General features: G+C 45.0%; 1 protein-coding gene across 2 annotated transcripts in view; it reads left to right on the top strand.

Annotated features, from left to right (window-relative positions):
• LOC107588999 (serine/threonine-protein kinase DCLK1-like) overlaps positions 1-14,992 on the top strand; it is a 55,351-nt gene that overhangs the window by 18,617 nt on the left and 21,742 nt on the right. For both annotated transcript variants that reach the window (XM_016277305.1, XM_016277298.1), the window contains exons 4-5: positions 764-863; positions 9,075-9,182. In XM_016277305.1, the coding sequence (XP_016132791.1) occupies positions 764-863; positions 9,075-9,182 (208 nt within the window). The remainder of the gene's footprint in view (positions 1-763; positions 864-9,074; positions 9,183-14,992) is intronic.

The following is a 14,992-nucleotide window of genomic DNA, read 5'->3' as shown; positions in this document are numbered from 1 at the left end:
TTAGCATTGTGGCTTGCACCAATCACATTGTCTTCAGAAAAGGCAAAAATCAAGTTATCATTTATTTCCATTTAAATAATTTTATAATAACTGGAATGCCATAACAACAAAAGTGCGGTCTCAATGTCAGTTTCCAACCGCCATGAATAAAGTCAAATCAATAAACTAAAATCAAGTTTCTGTGCCCTCTCCCTTCATTACAAAAAAATCTATGTCTGGCTAATGAAAAATCATGCATTCTCTTCATTCGTGCTTTAGGGGTCTAGAAATCATACTTGGTCAAAAAACAGGAATAATTTCCTGGTTGTTCTCTGAAAAGGTCCTCTTTGTGTTTTGTGCTGTGCTCAAGGCTGATTATACATGCATGTGTTTGCTTGTTGTCCCCTTGATTCATTGTTTGAAATGATCAAACTGTAAAAAGGTTCTCAATGCTGCGTCCCCAAAGATGGCCACAGGGCTGATTGGAAATGATGCTTGGTGGGTAGATCTAACTTCTTCTTGATTAGGGGCAATCAACAGTAATGTGGCTGGTGGTTACTCATCTTAAAAAGACATTAGAGATGGGCTCAGTAAAGCCTTCAAAGCCTTCTGGGTGGCGATCACGATCAAACCATCTCATTGGTTTTTTGAAGAAGAGAGGCTGGATCTGTAATTTGGGCTCTTTAATAATGGCTTCAGGATAGAAAACCAAATTATCAAAGAGACATTCAGATGTTCTAATGGATCTAATGCTGCTAACGACATTCTCTCTTTCCAATCGCAGGTCATGTGTCTTCAAGATTTCTTCGGAGAGGAGGACATCTTCATTGCATGTGGCTCGGAGAAGTTCCGTTACCAGGATGACTTTATGTTGGATGAAAGCGGTAAAGAGTCTTTCAGTAGTTGCCTTGGTATTCATTTGAGTGAAAAAACACTACTTGTCATGATCTCATCAGCAGAAGGTCCATGTGGAAGAGCTCTTTAATAGAAGAGACTTCTATCTATCTATCTATCTATCTAACTGTCTATCTATCAATTCAATTCAAGCAAGCTTTATTGGTATGACTTGCACAGTATTGCCAAAGCATTGATCATTGCATGAACAAAGAACAAATAATGATTATATACATATTTTGAAAAGATGAAGACCCTACCTTCTAACTAATTAATAGAACTAAAGTTTTAGAAAGGCCGTCTGACTTTAAAATACTTGGTTATGTCATGCTTGCTTATATATCTACATAGAAAGACCATTTGAGTGATTTTATATATATATTTTTTGTTTTGTTTTTGTTTTTTTTGTGAACACTTATTTACTTTTGTTAACAAAATTGACTTTGATATCTACTGATAACAAAGTATTGAAATGTATCTTGCTATTTTGTATAGTAAGCACTAACTTTATTCATATAATTATTTGGTTGTTTGGTTATTTATCTATTATTTTTCTACTTTATTAATTCAGGGTTGTGGAACGGGGTGGGGAAAGAAAATACATAATTATGTAATTGTTTGACACTTTTTTTGTTTAAACATGTTTGAAAAATTAATAAATAAAGTGCAGAACAAAAGTCAAAAAAAAAAAAAAAAATAGTGAACATTTTTTTGTACATAAACAAAACAAGAATAGATATATAATTTAGTAAGTAGATAATTACATTAATACCTTTTTTAATAAATCAGAAATAAGAAAATAGTTAAAGGGGTCCTATTATGCTCTTTTACAAAGTTTTGATTTTGTTTTGGGGGTGTACTAGAACATGCTCTCATGCTTGGTGGTTCGAAAAACGCATTATTTTTCACATAATTTACATTATTACGATACCTTTCTCCCCAGCCTGGCACAAACGGCTCAATTAGTTCCGGCTTTGATGAAGGTCCGCCTTCCGAAAAACAAAATGTGTTGTGATTGGTTAGCTTTCCCAGTGCGTTGTGATTGGCGAACAGCTTAGACGGTGTTTCAGTACTGCCCCCTTGCTCCGTCTTTCAACAAAAGCTTTTGGGAATCCGGCACTTCTCACTCATGATGTGGAAGCTGTCCTCAGTAAAATGCGCAGCACACAATAGCAAATTGGGGTTATAATGCTCAGGAACAGAGTTAAAAAGTAAATTGCAACCACTGTTTCCTGACATCATCCGCTTTCGGAAGCCCAAACAAAGACGTTTGGGCACGGAGGTGAAAAAAACAGAGTTTCAGGCGGTCGCGCCACGTCTTTAAAATTCAAATACATTATTTTCTATGAGTGTAGGCACACCGCGGCGCCATTCGGCATCTGTCCGCGGAGCCCAGCTACGTCGTGTTGTACTTGTAAGAATTGTTCTAGACCAGCGGTTCTCAGTTCCAGTCCTGAATTATTGCCAAAGTATTGCCAAAGCATGGACTATTGCATGAGCAAAGAACAAATATAATACATAGACAAAACAAGAATAGGACTATAAATCATTAAGTAGATAATTATATGAATATATATATATATATATATATATATATATATATATATATATATATATTTATATAAATATATATATATATATATATATTTTTTTTTTTTTTATAATAAACAAGAAATAAGAAAATAGTTAAGATCTCTCTCTCTCTCTATCGGTCTGTCTGTCTATCTATCTGACAGATAAACTGATAATTATTTTGAGTTGTTACCAATGGCTGCACTGTACAGAACAAATAATATGAATGTTGGAATATTTTATCACATTGATTTAGAGCGAGTGCAGTCAATCATGAGTAGAGGTTTAATTACACAGGCACTAGTAGAGGAACACGTGCCGCTCTAATGAGTTCTTATCAGAGCTGAGAGGAACATATGAAGCATGCCGATGGCGAGATGGATGGAGCCAAAATGGCAGCTTTGACGACAATGATTTCCCTGGAGGATGCATTTTTAAAATGAGCAGAATGGTTGCCAATAACAGCACACTGGCTGTGATGTGCCATGTACATTTTAATTTGATACATAATACGTACATACATAATACATAATTTCATAATTCAAGTTATGAAATCATTGTTGTTGAAGATTATGTAAGACTGTTATTAACAATTGTGAGAAAGCATATTTTTAAAACTCGACTGTGTATGATAAAAGACATTGATTTGTTAGTACTGGAGAGTTAAGTGCTGGAACTTGCTCTCTATATGTAACTCCATGGAGATGGAGAGTGGAGTGGCATCCTGCCCTTCAAGAAATCCTGTCTTAATAGACTGTGGCATTTACTGTCATACCTGGTGTCACAATCTTATTGCTCTCTCAATGCATAATGTGCACAGGGTTATTGCAGCAGAAGCAAAAATGTGATAGATAGACACGGAGCATGCGAGAATCTGAGCAACACTTAGTCTGGAGAGATTCTAATTTAATCTTCAGTCTCTGATCTGTATTTAGGGTTAAGGCCTTTTCCTCACTTGTAGCGCTGCCATCTTTTTGATCACACTTGTAACAAGCAGACTGTTTTTAAAAGAGGATTAATTTAGCACCTCAGTTTAAGGATTATCTTCGGGCAAAGTTTGAGTTTTAGAAGACTTTTAAAGAGGATTAGAGATGGCAATCAAACTAGATAGTCATTTGGTGGTCTTATATACAGTAGTAAAACTGTTGAAGTAATGAAAATTAAGCAACCAGCTATTCAAATAACATTTACTACTGATGTAAAATTTTTAAATTCATTACTCGACCACAATATGTTTGACATAACGTCTCAGTTACGTATATAACCCTCGTTCCCTGAAGGAGGGGACAGAGATGTCACGTCATGACCGATAAATTGGGATCTCGCTTCGAGAGACCAATCTACTTCGAGTGTAATTAAAAGAGCCAATGCACATTGACATGCAATTATTGCATCCAGCTGCCGCTGATCACAGCGTGAGCATAAAAAGGCAGCCGGTGCAATGCATACCAGGTTTTCACTGAGGAGCCGAGCCGGTGACCTGGCCACTCAGCGGTGGTACAGCAGCCGTGGCGACGGGACGTCTCTGTTCCCTCCTTCAGCGAACGAGGGTTACATATGTAACCGAGACGTTCCCTTTCAGTTCACTTTTCACTACGAGTCATGTTATGACCAGCGAATTGGGATTCCCTACCAAAGCGCCATGGATGCTGATCCTTCCAGTGCCCTGTGCGAGCCACCTGCACCCCTTTTTGGTGTAGGCCGGGGCTCGCAACAAGAAGAACATTCACCGTTGTCGTAGCACTACCCACTCAGTGAGATTAGATAACACTGGGAAAACGTACCCATTCCACTTGGAACAGGGACGCTGCGGAAGCCCCATCCTTCCCAAAGGAGGTTTCGGAAGCAAATACACATATGAACATCCGTTTAGGTGCATATGGAAAATTAGAGGTAATTGTAACCCTCTTGGAAATGGCAGAAGTCTGCCAGGGAAACACGGGCTCTGAGGCTATACCATGGACCTTACACATATGGGATCCACTTAGGTCTCACATATGGACCCCAGCCTTCTACCGGTTCTCAAGGATTCACAGAGTGAAGGCCTGGCGCCGGACGTTCCACCACGTCTGGCTGCCGAGGGGATGGAGGAGCTCAACAGTGTCTACAGTACAGACACTCTGGAGCCAACACTAAACCGGGGCCTCTCACTGCCTCTACCCGTTTGAGGCGAGAACACAGGAGGATACCAGCTCCACACAAAGGCTATAGAATCTATTGAATGTGTTGGGGGTCGCCCAGCCCGCAGCTCTACAAATATCTGTCAGCGAGGCGCCACAAGCCAGCACCCAGGAGGATGCAACACTCCTAGTAGAGTGAGCTCGCATCCTGAGCGGGCAGGTCACACCCTGTGCCTGATAAGCCAGGGCGATGGCATTCACAATTCAGTGGGCCATCCTCTGCTTAGAGACGGCCTTCCCCTTCTGCCGGCCTCCGTAACAGACAAAGAGCTGGTCTGAGGTCCTAAAGCTGTGTGTCCGGTCTACAGTGCAAGCAGGAGCAGAGTTTTCAGTAAAATAAACTTTAGCTCGACTGACTGCAGAGGCTCAAATGGGCCCTGCTGTAGTGTTTTAAGCACTAGAGACAGGTCCCAAGAGGGTATGGAGGGGGGCCGGGGAGGATTTAACCTTCTTGCCCCCCTAAGGAACCTGATGACCAGGTCATGCTTACCTACCGACTTCCCTTCCATGGGGTCATGGTTAGCAGCAATCACAGTGACATAAACTTTAAGGGTGGAGGGAGACAGCCTTCGTTCCAGCCCTTGCTGCAAAAAGGAAAGCACGACCCTGATCGGGCATCTCCAGGGGTCTTCTCTGTGAGAAGAACACCACTCGACGAACAGGTTCCCCTTCATGGCGTCTTGACAAGCGCAGACCTCCTTGTCGGTTGATGTACGCAACGGTCGCTGTGTTGTCTGTTCGGACCAGCACATGCTTGCCCCGTAAGCGCCCTTTGAGATGGTTCAAGGCAAGGCGCACTCCTAACAACTCTAGGCAATTGATATGCCAGTGCAGATGGGGGCCCATCCAAACCTCCGACACTCCGTGCCCGTTGTACGTGGCCCCCCCAGTCAGTGGTGGAGGCATCCGTGTAAACCACAGCATGCCTGGAGACCTGTTCTAGGGGCACTCCTGCCCGAAGGAACGTAAGATCTGACCACGGGGTGAAGGTTTGGTGACAGGCCGGTGTAACTTGGACCCGGTGAGTGCCGCGCTGCCACCCCACCTCGGGACTCGGCCATGAAGCTAGTGCTGAAGCGGTCTCATATGCAATAACCCTAGCAGTGTAAGTGCCGCTGCAGCTGACATATGCCCCAGGAGCCTCTGAAATAGTTTCAGTGGGACCGCTGTCCTGCCCTTGAACGAATTCAAGCAAGTCCGCACCGACCGCGCACGTTCCTCTGTGAGGTGTGCTGTCTGTTCGACTGAATCCAACTCCATACTGAGAAAAGTGATCCTCTGCATCGGGGAGAGTTTGCTCTTTTCCCAGTTGACCCGAAGGCCCAACAGGCTGAGGCGCCGGAGCACCAGGTCCCTGTGCTCGCACAACTGATCTCGAGACTGTGCTAGTATAAGCCAATCATTGAGATGCGAACACCCTGCTCTCTGAGGGGAACAAGAGCCCCCTCCACGACTTTCGTGAAGACAAGGGGAGACAAGGACAGCCCGAAGGGCAGGACCTTGTACTGGTATGCCCGTCCTTCGAACGCAAACCACAGAAATGGTCTGTGGCTCAGAAAGATCGACACATGAAAGTACACGTCCTTCAGGTCGATCGCTGCAAATCAATCTCGGGGACGGACACACCCGAAGATGTGTTTCTGCGTCAACATCTTGAACGGTAACCGGTGAAGGGCCCGGTTCAAGACACGCAGGTCCAAGATTGGTCGTAACCCACCGCCTTTCTTGGGTACAATGAAGTAAGGGCTGTAAAACCCCATCCTCATATCGGCTGGAGGGACCGGCTCTATCGCATCCTTCGCCAGTAAGACTGCGATCTCCGCACGCAAGACAGGAGCATCAGCCGCCTTCACTGTTGTGAAGCAAATGCCACTGAACTTGGGGGGACGCCAACTGAATCGCATAGCCGAGGCTGATTGTCCGCAGAAGCCAGCGAGACGGGCTGGGTAGCGCTGGCCAGGCACCCAGATACCGTGCAAGCGGGACCAACGGAACCACCGCCGTACCCGCAGTGGGGCAGCGAGGTGGAATGCAGGGACCCAACTCGGGCGGCTTGTGAGCGGACCGGAGAGGGGTCTGAGTGTGCAGTGCAACGCTTACCTGGTTCCACAGGTTGGCAGAGGGAGCGTGAGCAGGGCCTTTGTTGACGCTCTCGAACCGCCCGCTGCTGCCGGCTGGCGAAGGAGGAGGATGAGTGAGTTCCGGCGGTTGTGGCGGCCTGCCTACGCCCAGCTCCACGGCGTCGCTTGCTGGAGGCTGCTGCGGATGCGGAGCGGGAGCAGGGGCGGACGCAGGGGACCGCTGCGGCCGGCGGACGGGTGAAGGCAGCAGCTACCCGCCGGGGCAGGGTGTGCGCCTCAGTCTGCTTCTGTGCAGCTGAGAGCTGCTGGGCCAAGCTCTCGACCGTGTCACCGAAGAGGCCGGTCTGGGACACAGGGGCATTAAGGAACTGAACTTTGTCAGCGTCCCTCATATCAGTCAGACATAGCCAGAGATGGCGCTCCTGGACCACAAGTGTGGACATCGCACGACCCAGAGAACTCGCAGTGACCTTCATCGCTCGGAGCACGAGGTCAGTAGTGGTTCGGAGCTCTTTCAGAACTTCCGGATCATGACCACCCTCATGCAGGTCCCTCAGTGCCTTGGCCTGATGAACTTGCAGTAACGCCGTACTGTGTAAGGCGGAGGCAGCTTCTCCACAGGCCGTATAAGCATCGCCGGACAGGCCAGACGAGTACCTACAAACCCGGGAGGGGAGGCACGGTTTGCCCTGCCGGGTGGAGGCAGTATTAGGACACAATTGCATCGCAACCGACCGCTCCACCGGGGGGACCCCCGTATACCCCCTAGCTGCACCCCCGTTGAGGGTGGTGAGGGAGGAGGAACCAGCAGATCGGTTTCCGGCAGTAAGAGGTGCCGTCCATGTCCTGGTGAGCTCCTCATGCACCTCCGATAAGAAAGACACCGAGGCGGGGTGCTGAGAACCAGCGTGAGCCACCCCGAGAAACCAATCGTCCAGCCTCGAGGGCTCGGGAAGCGTTGGAGATTTCCACTTGAGCCCTACCCTCTCGGCGGCCCGGGAAAGCATAGCCAACATCTCTGGATCAGATTCAGGCCTTGCCACTGCCCCGGAGGGCGGCAGCACAGCCGAATCTTCCTCTCCAGAGAGCTCTCCATCCGATGCAGGGATCGACATCCAGTCGTCGGGAGGAGCACAAAAGGATACCGCTGGTATGCTGTTTGAAGAGGGCCCATCGCATTCATTTGGCCGCTCAACTGGATCTGAAGCGCTAGAGTAGTGGTTGGCCCCCGAGGGTTGGTTCCCTGAGGGGTTTGCCACCACTGTAACTCTCAAACCACCCGTGCTACTGCCGGAAGTCTAGATCGCGGCAGAGGCAACGGAGCTCTGCCCCATGGAGGAAATGGAGCCTGGCCCATAGCTCCGAGATGGTCATCTTCCCGCAATGGGAACATGACTCATCCGCGAACGCCACCTCAGCGTGCCATCAGCCGGCGCCAGGTAACGACCGCATCCAGAAACGCACGGGTGAAACGGCATCTTTAAATAGACGATCCGTCGTCTTTACAAAGACGCACCCATGGAGCTCTTTTAGAGAAATTGCTCTTTCAGGGAAATGCTCTTTTAGTGCTGAGGCGCACAGGGGAAATGGCCGCTTGCAGCACAACAGGGGGTAGTGCAGCCTGAAGTGCACAACCCACTTGACACAGGAACGAGTAATTGCATGCTCGTTTAGTTACACTCAAAGTAGATTGGTCTCTCAAAGCGAGATCCCAATTCGTCGGTCACGACGTGACTCGTAGTGACCGACTGAAAGGGAACCATATTTAATCACCCATATTTAAATAGTGGAAGCACTATTTACTTATCCTCATGTCTTTCCAAACCTTCAGTTCTTTCTTTTTTTTTCTCAGGATAGTTCACCCAAAAATGAAAGATTTGTTCCAGACTTCCAGACTTTTTTGTATTTGAAAAACAAGTTAAGATACTTTAATGATTCCTGAGAGGTTTCTATCCCTCCATTAAAAGTTCAGGTAACCAAAACTTAAAAGATCCAAAAAGGTCATAAAGACATCATAAAATAAATCCATATAAATAAAACAGTTCAATTCAAATCTTGTGAAGAGATGAGATCACTTTATATGATGAAAAGATTAATTTAGACTTTTATTCATGTAAACACATACATGCATAGAGAGCATCTCATATGGTAAACAAGGAAGCTCATGTGACATGATAGAACAAATCTCACTTGAGCTTCCATGTTTACCATGCTATGTGCTATGAGTGTCGATTATTGTTTAGATGCAGTTTACCAAATTCTAAAGAAAATTGAAATGCATTCATTTTTCAACTGCCAAACAGAAGTAATTTCATTAGTGCCTCAGACTTTTGGACCTCACTATCTATCTAATGTGATTTTGTGACAGAGTGCCGAGTGGTGAAATCAACATCCTATGGAAAGATGGGGTCTTTAAACAGAAGCTCTCCCAGAAGTCTCACCCTTTCCAGACGCAGCAAGTCTCCTTCTGGATCAGGTAACATTCACATGTGCATGTATGTGTGTGTTTATGCAACAGCAAATGCTTCTCTGAGTAGTTTCCTGTGTACACGTGAACCCTCTTCTCAAACATTTGCTCGCTGTTGATTGAATGTTTGTTTAAAAAAATGGTAATTAACTTCTCACATCAGATAATAAACAAACTAATAGGAAGTCATGCGTGTGTGACAGTTCTCCAAGCAATAAAGCACCCCTCTGTGCTTGTGCACCCCTGGAGCGGAGTGTGTTTGCTGGCTTCTAGGTGCAGTTTTGTTCAGATATAGCTGTCTGATTCACAAGGGCGCATCCTGATGGAGAGGAGTCAAAGACAGGAGATACAAGATATTGAGGCATGGGGGAGGGAGGTAGATGGGGTGATGAGAGAGAGAGAGAGAGGGAGAGATGGAGGGGGGTAGTGTGACTCAGTCTTGCAGATCCACAACTGTTTTGCAATGAATACTGTTGTGTGTGATCTGAATTATAGGCACTATGCAGTCTGCTTTTGTGCCAGTGTGTATTGGTGATACCATGATGCTTTAATATATGCCATTATGACCATTCTCATATTCCATTCATGGTACTCCATATGCAAAAACTAACGGCATACGCATTATGGTAGTGTATGGATTAAATCCAGAGTCTACATTGTACTATAAACCAGACTGTGCATCAACTACCTGCTTGTTTTATTTTTAATTCTAGCTGTACAGATTTGTCTGAGTCTGTCTTCTTTTGAATATTAAAAAAAAATTTCTAAAAACACATGAAGCACTTCCTTGATGTCTTTTTTCCTTGTGTGTTATGCCCTAGTTTCCCCACAAAGCCCGCCTTTGCGTCTTCACCTCTATAAGATGTGTGACAGAGACTTCTAGAAGCTGGTGATTTATATTTTTTTCCTCCAGCTGAGTCGTCTGTTATATGATTGGTTTAAATCGTACCAGTTGAATCTCTATGAGTAGAGGTTTGGCTGAGAGTTCTATCTGGTTGTCATGGAGACACCGGCTAAGGGTACTGTGCCTTGGAGACAATAGAATTGCCCATATATGGGCGTCCCTTCCTGTTTGGCAAGCTTAGCGGAAGCAGGCTCAGAGAGTGCGGGTCATCACTTGTAGTCAGGCGGCTGCTTCTCAGCAGACGCTCGCAGACGTGGACTATAAAAGCGTGGACTCGGTTTCGCTTCGAGTGCTTGGTGTGCCAGTCATTCATTTTCACCATTCAGCCCGTTAATCCTGTAAGAAACCCCAGGGTGAGGGAGAATATGCCAGGTTGACTCATGTTTGCAAAGGTTTCTTTGCCCACTCTGGTATTAGGATAAATTCACTGCAGTGTGCAAAGATTGATGATGGTTTTGAAATAAAGTTCCAAGAAATTAAAAAGTTACTGCCATTATACTTTCTATGTTGATCTTACAGTTTCCAGGGTTTTTAGTCAAGGGTCCATAAGCGTCCTGGGGAGGATAGGCTGGATAAAACAGGATTTTCTTGAATTTGAATGCCACTTATAACTATTGTCTATTTATGTATTATATAGTGTGCCAGTTTTAGTTAATTTTCTAAACCTTATAAAGTCTATTCTATCATATTTGATATGGAAATGCCTCTAAATTATCAATATGAATAACAACACTTTGTTGAAAATCATGTTGTACACAATGTACAACATGCCCTCTACACTCTGACTGATACTTTTTTAGCAAGTAAACGGCCTTTTAGTATAATTATAAAAATGTCCCTTCAGGTTGTTGTTACAGTCTCTCCAATGAAGGCGCAGAAGATGAAGGATAATCCACAACAAAAAGTCTTTAATATTATAATCCACATAAACTCAGGCAAGGAAACAACTGAGGGTATACGTAACATAAAACAATAACCGACAAACTACTGAACAGAAAGAAGACTTTAAGTAATGCAGCTGATGAGAGGAAAACAGGTGAAGGGAGTAAACTAATAATGACTAACGAGCAAATTAATCAAAAACCATGGAAAGAAAATCATGTTGTACACAATGTACAACATGCCCTCTACACTCTGACTGATACTTTTTTAGCAAGTAAACGGCCTTTTAGTATAATTATAAAAATGTCCCTTCAGGTTGTTGTTACAGTCTCTCCAATGAAGGCGCAGAAGATGAAGGATAATCCACAATGAAAAGTCTTTAATATTATAATCCACATAAACTCAGGCAAGGAAACAGCTCAGGGTAGTCGTAACAAACAATAACCGACAAACTACTGAACAGAAAGAAGACTTTAAGTAATGCAGCTGATGAGAGGAAAACAGGTGAAGGGAGTAAACTAATAATGACTAACGAGCAAATTAATCAAAAACCATGGAAACTAATAGACAAGGGGACTCAGGGAAATGTGGAGGCAGAAACAGAATCAAAACAGAACATAACCATGACAGTTCGCCCCCCTCTCGGAAGGCACGTCCTCACGCCTATAAACAGTCCAACAGAGGAGGGAAGGAGGGAAGGAGGGAAGGAGGGAGGGTGGGGGTTCAGGAGGCGGGCGTGGGGCAGGCAATGGAAAAGGAAAATAGTTCATAGGGCCAGGGTGGAGTGGATGGAGGGAGGAGCCCGGAGCCAGATGGAGCTCCAGAGGCCAGCCAGGATTGTGGCCCACGGTGGAGTCACCGGAGGGCGGAGCCATGGTGGAGTTCGACCAGGTGACACCAGGGGGCCAACTGACAGAGATGATGCCGGTGGAGTAGGAGCCCAGGTCGGAGACAAGCAGCCGCAGAGCCAGGGTGACACAGAGGATCCGGAGGGCCAAGGCGGAACTCAAGGCTTAGGCGACCGAGGCGGAGGCGGGGCTCCGGAAGACCGCGGCAGAGCCAGAGCGACTGAGGACGAAGGTGGAGCTGGAGGGAAGGAGGAGCCTGACAGAGCCTGAGGGATGGAGTGATGAGGCGAAGCCAGAGGAGTGGAGTCCTGAGGCGGCAGATGGTCGATTACTGACCAAGGCGGAGCCGGAGGGATGAGGGATTCCGGTGGAGCTGGTGGGATGACGGGCCACGATGGAGACAAGGGAGCTAGGAACCAAGGCGGAGCCGATGGGTCGAAGGACCGAGGTGGAGTCCAGCATTTCAAGGCTGGAGGCGGAGACAGGGGATTCTCATGCCTAGGCGGAGTTGGAGACTAGAAGTTCCGAGGCAGATCAGAGCGCCCAGATGGTGCTGACTGAGGGTGTGCTGAGGGACTGACAGGCACCAACGGAGATAGAGCTGAGGAGCTGGCTGATATTAGAGGAGGCGGGAGAGTGAGGCTGGGTGGGAGCTTAGGAGTAACAGGGAATTTAGGAGATACAGGAGAGCTGGGCGGAACCAGCAGGGGCTCTGGAGAGCTGGACGGAACCAGCAGGGGCTCTGGAGACAATAGAGAGGTGGGCGGGACCAACGGGAAAGGGAGAAGCCAGAATTCCACCTCACTCAAAACAGTTCAATAGTTCAGAGTCCAGTAACAGCTCACCCTCAGTAGTGGGCATGTGGGCGGGGTTATTCTCCATTCCCTCGATCGCCACAATTATTCCCACGACGCACAGTGTTGCTGGCTCACGCACCTGGTCAGTCGTGCTCTCGAGCCCTAGCTGCGGGGCGATGATTGGCTCTGTTGCTTTAAATGCCGTTGGCTCTTTAATCGCGGCCGGCTCGGGCTCTGCGGCGGGCTCTGGCGAACATTCCATGCAGCATGATGGTGATGACTGGCTGGGCTCTGGCTCGGGAGTGGGGCTGGAGTTGTCCTCGGTGGGGCAGACGGAGAAAAACAGTCCATTATTCTCCAGCACCCACTCCACACAAGCGGCGAAATTCTCCTTTGGACCGTCCGCTGGTAGGCATGCCTTACACCGCTCGCTCAGGCTGGTGATGTAGAATACGCAGAGCGAGCGGTCAGAGAAGTGCGTAAGGCACGCCAGATCGAAAAAGTCCCTGGTATGGTCCTCCAGCGAACGGTCCTGTTGCTTCAGGCACAGGAGTAGAACAGCTGGGATTTCCATTTCGGTAGAGGGGAGAAACAAAAACAAAAGAAAAAGAAAAACTCCACTATTTTGATACTCAATTTGAGGGTTGGTTATTCTGTTACAGTCTCGCCAATGAAGGTGCAGAAGACAAAGGATATCCACAAATCCACAAAGAAAAGTCTTTAATATTATAATTCACATAAACTCAGGCAAGGAAACAGCTCAGTGTAGTAATGCAGCTGATGAGGGGAAAACAGGTGAAGGGAGAAAACTAATAATGACTAATGAGGAAACTAATAGACAAGGGGACTCAGGGAAATGTGGAAGCTGAAACCAAAACAGAACATAACCATGACAGTTGTGGTACACATATTTTTCTGCTCTAAAACCTTTACTGATTTTTATAAAGTAAATGTAATAATAAATGTTATACTGTAAGAAATATTTCAAGATGGACATTTACTGGATTGAAGCAACTGAGGTTTATTTAATTTTTTTTAAATGATGCTTTGATCATCTTTAAAATTGAGTAACAAATATGATGCATTGTATCATGTTCATCGCTCAGTCATCGTTGCATTGCATTGCATTATATGTTTTGCCCCCACAAAAAAACTACACAGTGCTTTAAATATAACATTAAGCATTTAAATTAAAATAATTAAAAATAATTTTATAAAGACATATTATTATGAGGTATAGGGTGACAACTGCCATTTATATGCATTTTATGTAGATAGTCTGCTATACTGTTATAAATAACTCATTGATTTGCATTACAAGCAATTTCTTACTTTTTGGCTAGATACATATCAGCAACTGCACCAAATTGCATATGTGTAATTTTACTATAAAATTGGAGTGTTTTTCCCTTTTAAAGCTCCTCTGTTTATATTCTATTCTATATCATAATATTATAACAATTATAAAAAAAATCTGACTATTAGTTTATGGCCCGATTTCACAGACAGGGCTTAGACTAAGCCAGGATTAGGCCATTGTTCAATTAGGAAATTTAAGTCATTTTTATTAACATGCCTTAGAAAAAACATTACTGGTGTGCATCTTGAGACAAAACAAAGGCATGGATATATTTTAAGATCAGTCAGTTTGTTTCAGTTAAAACAGCTCCGACTTACACTTTAGTCTGGGACTATAGGCTTAAGCCTTGTCTGTGAAACCGGGGGTATATGTCAGGCTTCAGGATTCAAGGGTTATATTGCCCCACAAAATTAAAATTCTGTCATCATTTATACTGTTGCATTCCATACACAAAAGTATTTTGAAGCATGTTGAAAGATTTTTTTTTTTTCAAAAGTCTGTGGGCTCCAGTGTTTTGTTCACTCTATTGAACAAAAACAGTTGGAACATTCTTCAACATAACTTCTTTAATGTTCCAAAGAAGAAAGAAAGTTATATAGGTTTGAAACAACATGAAGGTGAGAAAATGTTAATAGAAAATGTAACGATCTGTCATGTTTTTTATATCATGATTCTTTTTTTTATAATTATTAATATATATATATATATATATATATATTTTGTTAATAGAAATGCCACTTAATGTATTAAGTGTGGATGAGAAAATCTAACTTTCTAATTCTAATTCCCTTGGGGTCCCAGGATTGGCTGAGAGCCTGGGTTTGTGGATCTGTAAAGGTTAAAAACCCCTGCCTTACTAAACTTTTCAGTTATTTAATTTAGTCTCCATCTGAACCTAAAGCATACAAACACACGCCTTACATCGTCTTTATTTCTCGCTACTAGAAGTCCCACACTGGCGTGGGCAGGTGTATACATAACGAAGGGGTCCTGTAGTGCAAGACACAACCGGTGGACGGATATGATTG

Source organism: Sinocyclocheilus grahami, unplaced genomic scaffold (assembly GCF_001515645.1).
Source record: "Sinocyclocheilus grahami isolate Dianchi unplaced genomic scaffold, SAMN03320097.WGS_v1.1 scaffold7.1, whole genome shotgun sequence".
Classification (NCBI taxonomy): domain Eukaryota; kingdom Metazoa; phylum Chordata; class Actinopteri; order Cypriniformes; family Cyprinidae; genus Sinocyclocheilus; species Sinocyclocheilus grahami.
Note: the sequence above shows the minus strand (reverse complement) of the source record. Positions and strands in the feature narration are given on the sequence as shown.